This window comes from Benincasa hispida, chromosome 5 (genome assembly GCF_027475165.1).
Source record: "Benincasa hispida cultivar pf3 chromosome 5, pf3_genome.v1.1, whole genome shotgun sequence".
Classification (NCBI taxonomy): Eukaryota; Viridiplantae; Streptophyta; class Magnoliopsida; order Cucurbitales; family Cucurbitaceae; genus Benincasa; species Benincasa hispida.
The window spans coordinates 41598269-41617609 of NC_143482.1; the positions used below are offsets into that span (position 1 = coordinate 41598269).

The 19341-nt window shown below is 32.4% G+C and overlaps 2 protein-coding genes across 2 annotated transcripts; one reads left to right on the plus strand and one right to left on the minus strand.

Annotated features, from left to right (window-relative positions):
- Positions 1 to 7291: 7291 nt before the first annotated feature.
- Positions 7292 to 10341, plus strand: LOC120077980 (Pentatricopeptide repeat (PPR) superfamily protein). Its single transcript, XM_039032128.2, has one exon. The coding sequence runs from the start codon at positions 7492 to 7494 to the stop codon at positions 9997 to 9999; it is 2508 nt and encodes an 835-aa protein (XP_038888056.1). The 5' UTR covers positions 7292 to 7491; the 3' UTR covers positions 10000 to 10341.
- Positions 10342 to 14628: 4287 nt separating this feature from the next.
- Positions 14629 to 17059, minus strand: LOC120078735 (Protein phosphatase 2C family protein). The gene is given in 5 exon segments (XM_039033045.2): positions 14629 to 14826; positions 14829 to 15084; positions 15177 to 15413; positions 15861 to 16234; positions 16542 to 17059. Coding segments are annotated over 5 exon segments (1146 nt in total). The 5' UTR covers positions 16801 to 17059; the 3' UTR covers positions 14629 to 14806.
- Between the last annotated feature and the right edge of the window lie 2282 nt (positions 17060 to 19341).

The following is a 19341-nucleotide window of genomic DNA, read 5'->3' on the forward strand; positions in this document are numbered from 1 at the left end:
ATTGGTCATATGGACACAGAAATATATCTATAGTGAGAAGAGTACAGTTGAGTGCCCGATAGTCAACGGATGGTGGATCTTGTGACTAAAGAGTTTAGTCAGTTATTCACGTACCGTTAGAGCTTCAAGCTACAGGTCCATGAGGTCCCCTTGGTAGCTTAATGGGTTCAAGTTGAGAATAAGATTTTGGATTAGTTTGAAGTGTTCAAATTAACAAGAGGAAGTTCAATTATATGTGATATAATTGGTATGATGTATGAGATATATTAATTGGAGGATTTAATATAAATATGATTTATATTAAGTACCATAAAATAGAAAAAGAACTGTGGTTTATATGTTTCATATGATGAAATATTAAAACTATAGGTTATAAGTATAATATGATAAGTTGGTTATCATATTTATTTATAATATATTAATTATATGATAATTAATTCTTTTTTTCTAATAACCGATTGAGTGGGAGGTTATTGGAAGTTTTATGGTAACCATGAGATAAAAAGAAAATTTGTTTTCCAAAATTAGTGAGTTAATTCATTCGAAAATTCTCATGGAAAAAGGCTGTCAAGTAAAAATAGTTTTTACTAAGCGATAGCTCTTGAGAGCATACACGATCGTTGAGAGTTGACTATACGATAGTTACTCCTTTGGTCGTTGCTACACGATCGAGTAGCAAAGTCTATGCGATAGGCTTGCATTTACTAAACGATCGAGTACATTGTCTATAAGATAGACAGTTTTTATATCTCCCACTTACTTGATCGTCTACTCGATCGTATACTCGATCGTATACCTCCTATCTTCCTCAAACCAAGATCATATAGAACCCACAACTCCTGGATTCTCACACTGAGAATACCAAGGTAACACTTGTGGTGGTGTTCTACATTCGTTTGTGAATCGAGTTGGACTCGATTGGGCTTGAGTAGCATTTAGACGTTCGTGGAGGCTGTGTTTGTGTTCTTGCTGTTGGTTGTTCCGGTTGTTGCATTCGAGTGCATTGTTGGACACATTGAACACTGATCGAGGGATACTTGAAGAATGGTTCTTCAAAGGTATGCATACTCTATCCCTTGAATCTTATTGTAGCATGTTGTAATTTCTATTGATGCATAATTTGTTCGTATTCAGTTAGACTGTAATTGTTGTGTTCATTCGAAATGAAATTTGGAACGATCCACTTTCGCTGCTCATGGAGATCTTTTTTTTTTTGTGATTTTCTTCATGAAAAATGTTGATAATGTTAATAAGCCTAAATTAGAAGAAGAGTACAATGAAAATGAAATGAAAAAGTGTTCTTTTAATGTTAAGACTATTAATTGTTTGTATTGTGCTTTGAGCAAAGATAAATTTAATAGAATATCTATGTGTTCTTCCACTCAAGAAATTTGAAATACTCTTGAAATTACTCATGAAGGAACAAATCAAGTTAAAGAGTCTAAAATTAGCATGCTTGTTTATAATTATGAATTATTTAAAATGGATGCTAATGAGTCTATAACGGGTATGTTTAGTAGATTGACTAACATTATCAATGATTTGGAGGGACTTGGTAAAGTTTATACAACATCCGAAAATGTTAGGAAAATTCTTAGGTCTCTACATAAAACTTGGGAAGCAAAGGTGACGACAATCCAAGAAGCAAAGTATCTCACTAAACTTCCATTGGAGGAACTCACTGGTTCACTCATAACCCATGAGATTGCTATGAAGGAGCACTTGGAGGATGAGTCCAAAAAGAAGAAGAGTATTGCATTAATGATCATCTCTTTGGAAGTTGACTTCGAAGATGAGGATGTCCTTGATGAAGATGACATAACATATTTTCATGTAAGTACAAAAATTTCATCAAGAGGAAGAAGTAATTCAAGAAACACTTATCAACCCAAAGAGAGCAAAAAGGATGTGGTGATTTATTATGAATGCAAAAAGTCGGGTCATATAAGAACGGATTGTCCACTCCACAAATCATCTAAGAAATCCAAGAAGAAGGCAATGAAGACTACTTGGGATGATAGTAGTGAAAGTGAAAGTGGAAATGATGGTGAATAAGTAGCACACCTTGGTCTTATGGCTCATAGTGAAAAAGATGAACTTGATGATGAGGTAACTCTAGAACCCCCTTCTTATGATGAATTGTTTGAAGCTTTTGAAAGTATGCAAAATGACTTGGAAAAACTTAGCTCAAAATATATTGTGCTTAAGAAGAAATACAATACTTTAACCAGTGAAAATAAGTCTTTACTTGATGAAATTGCTTGCTTTAAAGAGAGTGAGCATGTTGTGCAAATTGATGGAATAAATGTCTGTTGTGATAAGCATGTTTGTGACTGTGATGAGAAAAATGCATTGCTTGATAAAGTTAGATTTCTTGTGCATGATGGTTGTGAAAAGGACAATTTGATGAAATCACTTAAATAAAAAGAATTAAATGTTTTGCAAGAACTTGATAAAGCTAAAGAATCTATTAAAAGGTTGACAATAGGTGCTCAAAGATTGGACAAAATCATTGAAGTACGCAAGCTTTTTGGTGATAAGAGAGGTTTAGGCTACATTGATGAATGTTCTACTCCTTCAAGTTCTAAAACTATATTTGTTAAAGAATATTCTATTATGCCTAATATGCCTAACGTTGTGTCTAATAATAATAAATCTAGGCATCGTGCCTATATGTCATAATTTTGGTGTTGAAGGTCATATTAGACCTAAGTGCTTTAAATTGAAGTATGGTTACACTACTTCTTCAAGAAGAAACTTTTCTCAAAAAGCAAAGTCTTACAATGCTCCAAGAAAGAATTTCTCCAAGAAGAGTAAAGTGCATACATTTGTTGTTAGAGATAAATCCTTGCATAATATTGTTTATTTTTCTTGTGGCAAATATGGTCATAAAGCTTATTTTTATTACTTATCTGATCCAATGCTTGTAATGCTAATGCAAAAATAAAATGGATCCCTAAATTTGTAAATTCTAATACTATTGGACCCAAACAAGTGCGGGTACCAAAGAATCAAACTTGATTATTTTGTTTGTAGGTTTGTTTGAAAGCCTCCAAGAAAAATAAGTGGTACTTGGATAGTGGCTGCTTAAAGTACATGATCGGAGACCGATCCAAGTTTATTTCTTTTTCCAAAAAGGATAGAGGCATGGTAACTTTTGATGACAACAAGAAAGGTAAAATTATTGATCAGGGCAATATAGAAAAAGATTTTGGAGATTTACTTGTTAGTGACAAATGCAAAGAAATGGTCTCAAGTATGCAAGAAGTGAGCATCAATAAAAAGAAGGAAGATAATTCTTCATCCATGCTTAAAGTGTGGAGATATGCTACATCCCATCCCAGGGTTTGATTTTTGGTGATTCCGAACAAGGTGTGAAAACTCACTCTTCTCTTAATTTATTTAGTAATCTTGCTTTTGTTTCTCAAATTGAATCTAAAAGTTTTAAAGATGCTAAATGTGATAAGTTTTGGATTTTAGCTATACAAGAAGAATTAAATCAATTTGAAAGGAACAAAGTTTGGGAATTAGTCCCTAGGCCTTCTAATGCATCTATAATTGGAATTAAATGGGTATTTAGAAATAGAATGAATGAAAATGGAAATATCATTAGAATAAAACTAGATTTGTAGCTCAAGGTTATTGTCAAGAAGAATGTATAGATTATGAAAAAACTTTTGTACTTGTTGCTAGATTATAAGCTATTAGAATGTTGCTTGTTTTTGCCTTATATAAGAATTTCATTTCGTATCAAATGGATTTGAAGAGTGCCTTTTTAAATGGTTATATTATGGAGGAAGTTTATGTAGAACAATCTTCGGGTTTTGAAAGTTTTGATTTGCCTAATCATGTTTATAAGTTAAAAAATGCTCTTTGTGGCTTAAAACAAGCCCCAAGAGCTTGATATGGTAGACTTAGCAACTTTTTACTTGAGAATGACTTTAAAATGGGAAAATTGATACTACTCTCTTTATTATGGTTAAGGATAATGATATGCTTATAGTGCAAATATATGTTGATGATATTATATTTGATTAAACTAATCCATCTTTGTGTGAAGAATTTTCTAATTATATGCATAGTGAATTTAAGATGAGTATGATGGGAGAACTTAGTTTCTTTCTTGGACTCTAAATCAAACAACTCAATGATGGTATCTTCGTAAGTCAAGAAAAATACATAAGAGTTTGCTCAAGAGGTTCAAATTCTATGAAGGTAAAATTGCAAAAACTCCTATGAGCACTACCACTAAGCTTGACAAAGATGAAAAAGGTAAATGCGTGGACATAAAGACTTATCGAGGTATGATTGGATCTTTACTTTATTTAACCGCTAGTAGACCCGATATCATGTTTAGTATATGTTGATGTGCTAGATTTCAATCTTGTCCTAAGGAATCACATTTGTATGCCGTTAAAAGAATATTTAAATATTTTCTTGGAACTATTAATATAGGCTTGTGGTATCCTAGAAATGTTGAATTTAATTTGGTTGAGTGTTCTGATGTGGATTTTGTTGTATTTTACTTGACCGTAAGAGTACTAGTGGGACTTGCCAATTTCTTGGTAGTTCCTTATTATCTTGGTATAGTAAAAAGCAAAATTTGGTTGCTCTATTCACTACCGAAATGGAATATAGTGCGGTTGCTAGTTGTTGTGCACACATTCTTTGGATGAAACAAACTCTTTGTGATTTTGGATTAAAGTTTGATAGTGTGCCCATATTTTGTGATAATACTAGTGCTATTAATTTGACTAAGAATCCTATCAATCATTCTAGGACTAAGCATATTGATATTAGGCATCATTTTATTAGAGAGCATGTGCAAAATTGTAATATTATTCTTGAATTTGTAAGCTCTACTAATCAATTAGTAGATATTTTTACCAAGCCTTTGAATGAAGAAAGTTTTTGCAAAAAATGCTTAAGCTTGGTATTATTCATTGCGATGCATTTTGATTTTCTAACTTACTTAATACTATTATATAATGCATATTGATAGGGGGAAAATTAGAATCTTTGTATGTCATATTCTTAGGGGGAACACTTATATGTTTATTGTACTTTTTTATGATTTCAAAGAGGGAGAAGTATAAAAAAAATGTGTTATGATTGTTTCTATTGAATGTATAATTTAAAAGGGAGAATTAATTAAAGGGGAGAAGTTAATTCTTTTGAATGAATTTCAAGCATGATCTTTGTGGTGATAGGTATACTTGATATTAAAATTATTTATTGATCACATTTGTTGCTATAATTATGTGTATTTCAAGTTATTTTTCTTATATAGTTTGTCATTATCAAAATGGGAGAGATTATTGACTTTTTGGCCCTTAATCTAAAATTAATTAATTTTGATTAATTAATTAATTAATATTTGATGATAACAAACCTAATTTTATTTACTAATAATTTTATTATTTTTAATATTCCATAGCATAGAGCTCAAAACAACGATTTTGATGCCTTTTGAATCACTCAAATCAGAGTTCAGATGAAAAAAGATATGACCAAAAGAAGTGTAACGAAAAATACCTGAGATGGTGACGTGACGAATTAATCATCAAATTGGACCAATTAGAGAGTGCCACTTAGAACTATAGAATGAATGGCACAGGGGACTAAAAATTGCAATTGGTAGATTTTAGTTTTTATATAGAGAAAAGAGAATTAAAAAAAATTGATTTTATGAAAAAAAAATGATTTTGTTAAATTAAAAAAAAAGGAAAATGATTTTTTTTTAAAAAAATAAATTTAATATTATTTCACGTTTGCGTCTAATGCCTAGTTTTTTTTTTTATAAATTGTGGGCTCTTGTTTTTTTTGTTGGGTTTTAAAAGAAATGATTTTAAAAGATATATATATTATATTATATTTTGTTTGTGTCTAACGGCTAATTGAGTTTAAATCTTCACCATTCGATTTAACTTCTTGAACAATCTAATGACTCAAATTAAAATCCACTTTTTATCCCACTTCTCTCTCTTTCTATACTTATTTTCTCTAAAATTATTTCAACTTTTCACATTTTACAATCCTCAAAATTAGCCAAAAAAAAAAAAAAAAAAAACATGGTTACTCTCTCTACAAACTTCCAATTTTCTTTCTTTTCAAACTTATATACCCACTCTTTTTAGAGAGTTTTATTGTATGATTTAAGGCTTCAAAACATTGTAACGATTGGATCCTAACCCGTAGAAAGGATCGGGTTTGCTCTTGAACCTGTAAAATGAGCAAGGTAGCGGTTTGACTCTCATCCGTGGAAAGAATCAAAGAAGATTTTCTAATCGAAGTCCCAAGAGGTGTTTGGGAAAGTGGATGTAAATCGTGTTTGATCGAACCATTTTTTTTTTAATCTCTTTTCTAGTTATTTTTGTATTTAACTTTAATTTCTTGATTTTGTTGGTTGAGATTGATTGAGTATATTGTTATATAATTTTTATCAATTTTTTTATTTAGCATAAATTAGAGTTTTTATTAATTTAATTTTAGAAAATCTAATTAGATCAAATTGAGCATACTTTAAGAAAAATTTTAATTAAACCCTATTCAACCCTCTAGGGTTGCCATACCGATCCAACAAATGTTGGTAATGTCGATGTTCGAATTTTACAAAAATGTTAAATGGAAATACTGATCAAATGTCAATGTTAAAAGATATTTCTAGAAAAATTATAAAAAAAACAAAAACAAAAACATTTAAATTTCTTAATAATTATTTTGCATCTTTTAAATGTTGAAATATTTAATACTCATATTCTATTCATATTAGCAATCTGTTGATTATTTTTTATATATTATGAATTTATTTTATCATATAATGTAAATGTCGATGTTTAATCTATGAAAATGTGGAGATATTGACAAGTCGATTAAAATTTAATACTATAATTAAAACAATGACATAATTATTAGGTTGGAATATAACTTCTTTAATCGTTAATTGACCGATAAATAACAACTAATTTAAAACACATATCATAACATGAGTAATGGAATTAAAATTTTAAACTAATTACGACCAAATTAAAAGAATTGACCTAAGCACTAAAACATATGTTCATTTTTTGTATTGGGGGATAAAAACTACAAATAACTAAATTAGTATCTATTTAAATAATTATAAAAAATGATTTTTATAAATATAATAAAATTTTATTGTCCAGTTCATCTGACTACTAGTCTAGCGCGTCTATTGTAGATATAGCATGATATTTTGCTATTTAAAAAAAAAAAATTCCTAAAATTACACTATTTAGATAATTAGTTTTTCTTCTTACTTTTTTTTTTTTTTTTTTTTTTTTTTTTTTTTTTTTTTTTTTTTTTTTTTTTTTTTTTTTTTTTGACAATGGTTTTAAAGATGTGTGCGTGTGTGTGTATATATATATATAGCTAAAATATCATCATCTTCAAAATCAAGACAGAACCACAACTTTACTTAAACCTCCACTCCAAAATCCTCAACCCCACAAAGCTCCACAGTGGCCAAAAATGGCGGACAAGGTTGCTCTTCCCCTCCTCCTCCCTAATCCACCGCCCTCCAAACCCCTCTTTCCCGTCTTCCACCACCACCCCCCTTCACCCTCTTCTCCGACGCCGCCACTGACCTTTCCTCCGCCCCCCCAGCCGCCGTTCTCTTCCTCATCATCCCCCATAGCCCCTCTTCTCCAAGATCTCCTTCCCCACCAACACCCCTCTTCCACTCAACCCTATCTCCCCAAACCCACTTTCAGAACCCGCACCCGAATCGGCCGCTCCCGCGACCCCAACCGCGGGAAGCCATGGTCGCACCACCGTCTCTCTACTCGAGGTCAGCAAATTCTCGATTCTTTACTCAACCCGGAATTCGATTCCTCTTCATTGAATGAGATTTTACTTCAATTTGGGGATAATCAAGCCAGTCCTGAAGGACTTAATTTCACCTCCGAGTCTGTTTCCTTCGACATTTTGGGGATAATCAAGGGCTTGGTGTTTAACAAGAAGAATGAATTAGCCTTGCGCGTGTTTGATTTTTTTCGTAATCGGGAGGATTTTGCATCTATTTTGAGTAGCTCTGTGATTGCTGTGATTATTAGTGTACTTGGTAAAGAGGGTCGGGCTTCTTTTGCGGCTTCTTTGCTTCATGAGCTTCGAAATGATGGGGTAAATATTGATATTTATGCATATACTTCTTTGATAACTGCTTATGCTAGTAATGGGAGGTATAGAGAAGCTGTGATGGTGTTTAAGAAACTTGAAGAAGAAGGCTGTAGACCAACTTTGATTACTTATAATGTTATTTTGAATGTCTATGGGAAAATGGGAATGCCTTGGAGTAAGATTGCTGCTCTTGTTGATAGTATGAAGAATTCTGGGGTTGACCCGGATTTGTATACATATAATACGCTTATTAGTAGTTGTCGTCGGGGGTCGTTGTATGAAGAAGCTGCAGAGGTTTTTGAGGAGATGAAAGCAGCTGGGTTTAGTCCTGATAAGGTTACTTACAATGCGTTGTTGGATGTGTACGGAAAGTCCCGGCGGCCTAAGGAAGCCATGGAGGTTTTGAAGGAGATGGAAGCGAGCGGGTTTGCACCTAGTATTGTCACTTACAATTCATTGATATCAGCTTATGCGCGGGATGGTTTGTTAGATGAAGCTATGGAGCTAAAAACACAAATGGTGGAGAAGGGGATTAAACCTGATGTTTTTACTTACACCACATTGTTGTCTGGTTTTGAGAAGACGGGTAAGGATGATTATGCGATGAGAGTGTTCGAGGAGATGAGAGTTGCAGGGTGCCAAGCGAATATATGTACCTTCAATGCGCTGATTAAGATGCACGGTAACAGGGGTAATTTTGTGGAGATGATGAAGGTTTTTGAAGAAATTAAGATATGTGAGTGTGTGCCTGATATTGTTACTTGGAACACTCTTTTGGCAGTGTTTGGGCAAAATGGGATGGATTCTGAAGTCTCCGGAGTATTCAAAGAGATGAAGAGGGCAGGTTTTGTCCCTGAGAGGGACACTTTTAACACTCTTATTAGTGCCTATAGCAGGTGTGGTTCTTTCGATCAAGCAATGGCTATCTATAGAAGAATGTTGGATGCCGGGGTGACTCCCGATCTTTCTACTTACAATGCTGTTTTGGCAGCCTTGGCTCGGGGAGGCCTTTGGGAGCAATCGGAGAAAGTACTTGCCGAAATGAAGGATGGTAGGTGTAAACCTAATGAGTTAACATATTGTTCTTTACTTCATGCTTATGCTAACGGCAAAGAGGTCGAGCGAATGTCTGCACTTGCTGAGGAGATCTATTCCGGCATCATTGAACCTCAAGCTGTGCTTTTGAAGACACTGGTTTTGGTTTATAGTAAAAGTGATCTTCTTACGGAGACCGAACGTGCTTTCTTGGAACTAAGGAAACAAGGTTTTTCGCCCGATATAACAACTCTAAATGCCATGGTTTCTATTTATGGTAGGAGGAGGATGGTTTCAAAAACGAACGAAATTTTGAACTTCATAAAGGATAGTGGGTTCACTCCGAGCTTGACAACATACAATAGCTTAATGTACATGTACAGCCGCACTGAGCACTTCGAGAAGTCAGAGGATATCCTGAGGGAAATTATTGGGAAAGGAGTGAAGCCTGATATCATTTCATTTAACACCGTTATTTTCGCCTACTGCCGAAATGGTCGAATGAAAGAAGCCTCACGGATATTTGCAGAAATGAAGGACTTTGGGCTCATCCCTGATGTAATTACGTATAATACCTTCATTGCAAGCTATGCATCGGATTCGATGTTCATAGAGGCGATCGACGTGGTGAGGTATATGATCAAGAATGGATGTAAACCCAATCAGAACACATACAACTCTTTAGTAGATTGGTTTTGTAAACTAAATCGTCGGGACGAGGCAAGTAGTTTCGTTTCAAACCTTCGCAATCTCGACCCACATGTAACAAAAGAAGAGCAATGCAGATTGCTGGAGCGTCTTAACAAGAAATGGTCAGACTCGTAGCAATGAACAATCAACTTGAGTCGTGGGAGATGCTCACTTCTCACCCGAACGAACCAAAATGCTCAATCGGGGTGCAGAAGGTCAACTCTGAGAAATGGTACAGAAAGTTTTACTCTTTCATTGATCTTTTATGGGTTTGTAGAAGACCTGATGCAATATCAGATTGGAAACTTGGTGCCCTTCTTAGGGGGATCAGCATAACTGTGTCCATATTCTATATAAAGAAATTGTAGAAACTCCCAACATTTACATCTGTAAGTAAAATCATACAAGCTTTGTATTTTAGGAACTTCATTACTATTGATATCTTGTCAGATGATACCTAGTCAGCTTGTTTTGATAGATTGGACATATTTAGTATTGTAGACATCTATTGATGAGGTAATTGAACAAATGATGAGGAGTCTATATTAGATAGTTACTAAAAAGAATGAGATTTAAATATTAATATACTGGCTGACTAATTATTGAAATTACAACATTGTTTGAAATTAAATCATGTGTAATTCTTATATGTATAGGATTATTATTTTCTTCAAAAATAAAAAAATAAAAAATAAATAAAAAATATAATGCCGATTCAATTATAGCAGTTTTGACTTATTGATCTTTTCGGATCATCCCTCGAATTGATTTTTTGGAATGATTAGCTCCTATGTTATTGATCTTCTAATTGCTAGTTGATCTTTGGGAACAACCTTTAGTTTGTTGATATTCTTGAAGAATCGATTAAAATTTTGAAGTCTTATGTTCTAGATGACTCCGATGTATTTTCAAAGTATTTAGGTGTTTAAAGAAGTCTTCTAATCTTCAAAGTCTTCAAGAAGTTCAAGTCCTTAGTCCAAATCTCTTTATGAATGATTTAAAAGGATGACTCTTCAATTTATAGTACTTTCCATGCTATTTTGTGGACTTGAACCAAACCCTGTTATACAAAACAATTTGACTAGACTAATTTCATTAGATCAGATGCCATTATGACACATGGCATTACATGGAGTTGTCATTTTTGGTAGATAGTTAACTTGTAGTTGGTCTCTGAATTCATAATATGCAAATTTATCATTAATTTTAAATTTTTTTTTTAAAAAAAGTTGTTTGAAATTTTCAATTGTGAAGCCCTCAACCAATAAACTAGTCCCAAAAAATGGACAGTAAAGGAGACGTTTGTACCTCCAAGTTGAGTCGGGTAGAGTGGAGACAATTTATAGCTTATAGCTACGATGAACACAATTTATAGTCTATAGCTACGGTGAACACACTGTAATTTTTTTTCCATGACGGATATTTGTAGAACTTTTTATTGGTTTTTTATTGTTCACATACATAGAAATATGTTAACATAATTTTGAAAGGTTTTTTTATTCACTTAAATATAAAATAATATAGAAACACTAAATTACAAAATAATAGTTTCTTAAATTAAAGCATAATCACATGTAATTACCAAAATAATAATAATAATAATAATAATGAACAGAACAAAACAAAACAAAAATTGAAAAAGTTTCAACTTTGATTTTTTTTTTTCTTTGTCGTTTTAGTATTGTTACGAAAAGTGAAGTATAAAAAAATATATACAATTTTCTTTCGTATAAAAAATGTAATTAAAAAAAAGTTTGAGCTTTGATCTTTTTTCAATTTTAGTGTAGTTATAGAAAATGTAATTCAGTTTCTTTATTAAATTAAAGTATAAAAAAATGTAATTACAAAAAGAACAATTGAAAAATTTTCAACATTGACTTTTTTTCTTCTAGCTTTAGTATAGTTATAAAAAATGTAATCAAATTCCTTTTTTAAATTAAAATATTAAAAAAAAAACTTAATTACAGAAAAAAATTCAAAAAATTTCAACTTTGACATTTTTTCTAAAGTTTCGGTACAATTATAAAAAGTGAAGCATAAAAAAATCTAAATCAATTTTTTTTTCTTAAATTAAAGTATAAAAAAATGTGATTAAAATTTTAAAAAATTAATAGGAAAAAATCTAAGCAAACAAAAATACATATACCCCGAATACAAATTATTATAATTGAGATTAAAATAATCTGAACTCCAAGTATAAATGTTCGCTTGCTATCGTGAGATGCTTTAGGAGTGTATAAAGTAAAACAAATTGGAAGAATAAAGTCTAAGTGCTGCGTTCTGCCTTGATGCGTTTAAATGAATGCAACGCGTTGGGGCGTTAGTATTATGCACAGAAGGCACACAACTCCTTATAATAACGTTCAAGTTTTCCTAGATAAAACCCAAGTATAAATCTAATCTAGGGCTTTCCTAGCCACTCTTGTTTTGTTTTTTTATCTTCTTTGTCTGAAAATGGGTTTGATTTGCTTCACCTATGAGAAACAATATAGAATTTGTTTGTATTTTTTTATTTTAACAACATGGAACTTTTTCGTAGAATCTTTCAGGCCTAGTTCAGGGCAAAGATTCTTAGTTAGTCCAGGGTCGATCACAGGGATTCATAACACAGATTATGCGTTGTACTTGCATAGGATGTTTTTCCTAAATAAATGTGAAAGATGTATTATTTACACTAACATGCTATGCCTGTGCAAGACAATACAAACGAGTTGAGTGGAAAATGATGGATCATGTGAAAATGGAATTTAAGTAGGTGGACGCGTCGGTTAAAGATAATTGCACACAACTGATGTAATGTGGATGAAATGGGATGGGTTGCTTATCTTTCTGTTCATGCGTTAGACATCATTCAACACTTCTCAATGCGAATAACATACAAGCCTATCTCTAGGGTGCATGCGTCTACTTAGAATGCAAGAAACACCAGTAAGTCTATCTCTAGCTGTACTAGGCATTCTACTTAATGCGGCTTAGCTATTCTTTCGAACAACTAAGTAAAGAAGCTTTCACTAAGTTATCAAGTTGGTTTAGGCATTGGAACCAAATTATGCATGAAGTACTAATGCTTTCAACATAGACAGAAGATAAACAATAGCAAAAGTGATGATCAAATATATGAATTTTATAAAGAATCAATGAGTCTTTACAAAGAACTATATTCAATCAAAATGAAATGGAAATGATATTAAGAGAGAAACTGAGTCAAGCCAAAGAATACAATCTCTTGTAGTTTTTTAGCTCAATCTTGTTGTGTACAATCACTTTAAAGAGCCGAGGACAGAGTATCTTTCTCAAGAATAACTTTCTCCACTCCCTGGCCGGCGGTGGTGGTGGTTCTCAGCTCTTTTGATCGTCTTACACCTCGGCACAGCTTGTACAAACTAAAACTAAGTCTACAAATTTACAGAGAGTATGGAGCTTCTAATTGTCCGACTCTTGATTCTGGAGGGTCTTCAAGTATTTATAGGCGTTGGTCTCGTCCATTTGGAGGATGGGTTGCATTTAAGTCCATGCCCTGGTCAGCATTAAACTCCATGTCCTGGTTGGCCGCCTGACCTCTGGAAGCTTTTTCAGACGCCTCCTGTTGCAGGTGCCCATCTTGCAAGTGGTGATGTGACACAATCAGCCCGTAGCAATGAATCTTTTATGCGTTGAATTCCCTTCGACGCATGGCTCATGCGTTAGCGCGTTTTATGCGGCACTTGTCTAATGCATTATTATTAGTTCTTGCGTTGTAATCCTGCAAAGTAGTGCGTTGAATTCCCTTCGATGCATGGCTCATGCGTTAGCGCGTTTTCTGCGGCACTTGTCTAATGCATTATTGTTAGTTCTTGCGTTGTAATCCTGCAAAGTAGTGCGTTAGCGCCGTGATTTTTAGTGACAAACTTCTTTTACATGAAATTGCTATTGTTTAAGTAAATCCATGCGTTTCTATTAAAAAAAGAGGAGAGTTTATCATTAAAAATCCTAATTGTTCTAACTTAAGAACAAAGATAACTTGTATATTTATAAGTTATCAATAAACTATTATAATTTAGATTAAAATAGACTATAATTATATAATTATAACTCATATACTATAATAATTAAGTTAATGATCCAAATATGCCCTAAAATAACATCAAATAGTTGCTTTGAAAAGTAAGAAACTCCTCATTGATCTTTAGCAAGTGGACGTTCATAAAAAGAACAAAAATTTTATTCAAAGAGATAATAAGAATATATATATAATATATAATATATAATGTGGCTATTTTTATTCTTTACTAGAATTTTCAAACATAACGCGTTGGATGTGACTCGTTTTTCCTTTGTTTTGTTTATATTTTAAAAAATTTAAAACCAAGTTGCTGTAAATTAATATGTTACTTTCAAAATTCCCTCCATAATTCTTGAATTATTAAATACTATTGGATTCATGAGAATTGGTCAATTCAAGTTGATTTGAACTTTCAACATTCCTACTCCAAATTTTATTATGTTCTACCACTTGAATTGAAGCATATCCATGAAGAACATGCATCGACAAACTCGACCAAAATCAACACCATGACCCGTGATTGTTCCAAATCGATGACGTCTTGTTTTAAGAATGTCTAGACCAAAAAAATGCTCTAAATTTTCCCAACAAAACATGTAAAAGAAGACTACATAGATGATGTAAAAGGGGGAAAAAAGTGCCTGCCATTATTGAATCTCATAACCTCTTACAAGTCAATGGGGGAAAAAAAACGAACAAACAAATCAATCAGAGACCAAGAGAAAAAAAAAAATCTAAGGCAGCTGATTTCCATTAGCAGCAATTAGTGACTTAAATTTATCTACATTATTAATAAACTCAACTTGTGTTTCTTCTACTGATGAACAACCCTGTCCCATCCCCTACCTAACATGCCTCCTATTTTCTGTATGTATCAATAATTTGCCTCTTAAAATCAATTCAATTTTTCAGAACATTGTGTTAAGTTTTTCCTCTGCCTCATAGTTCGAGTTCAAAGAGAAAATGTCAACAGGTGCACTAGTGTACCCAGCAACGGCGTTCTTTGCTCGATTGGTGTGTGAGCTTCTGTTGTGGTCAAGATAAACGACGATGACAGTGATGTCATCATGGAAATGACGCCGAATCCCCTTCTCGAGCTTCTTTAAGTCGGAGTATCTCATCTCGCGCTTCTTTGCTGCCTCGTGGAGGGCAGCACTCACTAATCTTTTTGCAATTCCCTGAAGCAGTCAAAGAAATAATGTTAAGAAATCTGTTTGGAGGTTTTTATGTTTTGTAAATGACAAAAATGGGAGTATTCTCTCCAACTTACAGCTCTTGGGTTCTTGAAAACTATCTCCACTGCAGCTTCATCAGTTAGTTGTTCCCAGAGGCCATCTGATGCAAAGATCAGGAATAAGTCTTGGGGTTTAAGCTCTCGTGTCAGGATCGATGGTTCTGCAGTCATTACTGGTCGTTTCAAAGGAACGGGGTTCCCGAATTGTTGGAATATTGGATCCCGGTTGAACTCGGGTTTTTTTAAATAGACGTCGCCAATAGATCTTGAAACCTGGACTTTCAAAAGGATAAGATTAACACAAAAGAGATTAATAACTCAGATAAGCACCAACCACTAGTAATCACATTACATAAAAGCTATAAGTAGAGAAATCTGATTATTCGAGTCAAAAGAACCAGTTAGCATAAAAATTCCAAAGGAAATTTGATAAATGAGAAGAACATCCCAACAGGTCTCAATTAGCTAACCTAGGAAACATCAAATTTGATGTTTAACTAATCAAACAAGCCGATTGTTCTTAGTGATTAATCTAAACTCTAAAGATGATGTATTTTGCATATGAATACAGAGTTCTCATTACAGAGTCACAATTAACATATTCAAAGAGAACTCAACAAGATTTTGATTATTAACTCATGGGAGAAAATTCATTAACAACAAGAACGCAACAAGATTTGTTCTATCAAAACTGAGGAGCCATTAAACTTCAAAATTTACCTGAATTATGCCTTTTATCCTCCAAACTCCACGAGTATAGACAACTATATGGGAATCATCAGGATGAAGTGCCACGACTTCTTTCCTAACTTCATCTACTCCAACATTATGATCGGTGGACAACCGTTCTGCAACTATTGGTGTTATCTTACTCTCCAAACCTCTACGGCCAAGCACAGCTCTCGAATCACCTAGATTCGCAACGTATAACTTCGTATTCGAAATTGCACCTACAAGACAGCATGATCCAACTGAAGCAATCTGTGGCTTGGCAGGCAAAGCCCGCTTAACCAAACGCAAAAACTCCTCTTCTGTAGCATTGAATGCCTTCTTAATAACATCCTCCGATAGTCCACCTTGTTCTGAAGCAAACTCTGCAACAAAAAACTCAAAAAGTAAATTCAAATGAACAATTCACAGGGTTTTTCTTAATCCCATCCTCTGAGATATTCCCATCACACCAAATTCCACATTGACCAAAAACACTTCATGATACCAAATTTTTTACTCCTTCTCATCTCACACTATCAGAACGAGAAAAAAAGAGTCTGAAATCTACCAAATCCCAAAAAATCTCCAGAATCCAAAAGCAACCCATCAGCTCAAACAGAATCAATAATAAGAAAAACGAAACAAACAAGCAAAAAAACACAAAAGGGGGGGTTAAGAACAGAGGCTCACTATGCATATAAGGAAAAAGATGCTTATTCACAAAGCGAGAAGCCTCAGGACCGCCATGGCCATCATAAACACCAACATATGTAGCAGAAGGAGACGTGAAAACCTGACTCTGATCCTCAAGACAAGAATTAGCTTGAACAACAGCGATCGAGTAATCACCAGAGGCATGAGGCTTCAATTCCGAGTGCCAGAGCAGTCCATCGCCGCTCCACCGGCCAATAAACCGCTCGAGCGGCCGGCAACACGACCTCAACATCATGGGTTTTGACTAAAAACACAATCAAACACTGATTATGATCAGAAGATGGAAGAAAGTGGGGAATTGAAGATGTGGGTTTTGATGGGTATGTTTGAATTTGAGATGGGATTGTTGAAATTAAGGTTAATGGGTATGAAAATCTTGAGAGGGATAGAAAGAGGAGAAGGGGCGAAGTGGGGTTAAAGGGGAGAGGGAAAGTGGGAAAAGAGAAACAGTAGCGCGTAAGTGGAAGGAAAGAACAGAGGAAAACTGAAATGGCAACCATTTTCATACTCTTCCGCGTAAATAAAGTGTCATTTTTTCTTTTTTTTCTCTTTTTTTCTTTTGCCTTCTTCCTCATTTTAATGACATTTGTTGACTTTTCACCCTCCTTTTGCTATTTCCATCTAAAATAAATATTATAAATTTCAAGAAAGGGAAATTAGGTTTTAGGTTTGGTTTTTATTCCGTCCGTCCGTTTTAAAATGTTGCACTTTTTATCTTTAAATTTTAAATTTTATTCTAATTAAAAATAAATTTTAAATTTATTTTTAAGATTTGAGTTTTTTTTTTTTAATTTGATATCTATATTTCGAATTTTATTCTTCTTCTTCATCCACATTTCTTATAATGATTTGCATCTTTTTAAGTAGAATGACTAAATTCTTAGCTAAATTTAAAAAAAAAAAAAAACAATTTTTTAAAAGCTACTTTTTTAGTTCTCAAAATTTGGTTTGATTTTTTAAACTATTGGTAAAAAGTAGATAACAAAATAACAAATTTGGAGGTGGAAGTAGTATCCATAGACTTAATTTTTAAAAACAAAAAACGAAATGGTTACCAAACGGACTTTAGGGATTGAAAATGTGTTTTTGTCCTTGCCCTTTTCACCTTTTAGGTTTATTTATAATTATAAATTTGTGATAACAACTTGATCGGTTGAATGTAAACAGTTAAGATTGTTACTACATGCATGCTATTGCTATTTTAAAATCTTGATTGAGAACTCATAAGATGAATACATGAATAAGTAGATAACAAGTCATTGAAAACTTATTCAAACCCATAATCCCATGACATATTTCACAAATATCTTCGTCATATACCTTTCGTTACATATAAAATGTTTTTAAGAAAATGTTGATAATTAATATTCTTGGTAAATAAACCTTGAACATAAAAATATATACGGTATATATTAGGCATTCAAGAGGTCTGTAGTTCAAATCTTTTACTCCATTATACTAAATCTAAAAACAAACTTATTATAATATATATCAACTCCTAATGGTGCATAAATGGAATCTTTGTAAGATTTTACTTTAGTCGATAGTTAGTTGACATTTAATTAGTCGGGCGAACTTCACTAAAACAAATATATGTCAATCTCAATGTAAGACGTACATCAATATAATAGAGGAGGGTAATTTTCACACAATTAACTTAAACATATTTACATAATCATATAATTCATTCTTCTATCATATAATAGAACATGAAAATCATTCATAACAATCCCATAAAAAACATTCAACATTCAAGATAGATGATCATAAATATTATTTGATTTTCCAACCAAGCATTAAAACATTATGATAATATAGCCACTCACCATAATAGTAATTAAACAAATATCTCTTAAATCAACAATTGAGAGGGATAATGTATGACATAAAATAGAATGAAAAATTTAGAGATAAACCTTACTTCTAATTTAGAGTGGGTAGTTTAGGCATAACTTAAAGGTTGTATTTATAAAGTATGGGAAGGCTTAACTACCTTGAATCATATTCAAATTTCAAGTCTCAATAGAATTTATATAGCATATATGTAATGTCTTTTAAACTAAAATTAAGACCAATTATTTAATTTAAAAATTATTACTCTAATAAATAAAAGAGATTTTTTAGTACAATGTAGAATAGCAAACCTCTTAATCATCGATACATCTGTATGTAAGTGAATTATGCTCACATTAAGAATCAATTAAAAAAAAAAGAAAATGAATTCATTATATTGTATTTAAATATTAATATTTACTTACATTAATGTAACTTGCTTTTCTTGGAAGATTACCTTGAATCTAACATTTTATTAGGCCATAACATATACAAACATAATAATCTATTTTAATTTAATTTTTTTTGTCAGATGTTTTATTTTAATCCTCAAACAAGATTTATTTTAACCTAGAGACTCCAAATACCAATCCTCATTTTTAGTATCAACCATTAAATTTTTGTATTTATAATTACTAAAAAAATTTTAGCCAACTATTTTCAAAATTGATACTCCATATATTACCCTAACATGTAATACAAGTTACTGTCATTCTATATTAATTTATTATATATATTACAATTTATTTATATAAATATACACACAAAAAAGGAATCATTATTGACAAAAATGAAAAAAAAAATCATATAAATTTTAAGATTTTAGTAATATTTAAAGTAGATATATGTTCAAGTTGGCTTTGAATATTTATTTCTTATATTAGAAAATAGTATTTATTTTTTAATGTACTTTTAACATTTTGTAGAACAAAAGTTCATTTTC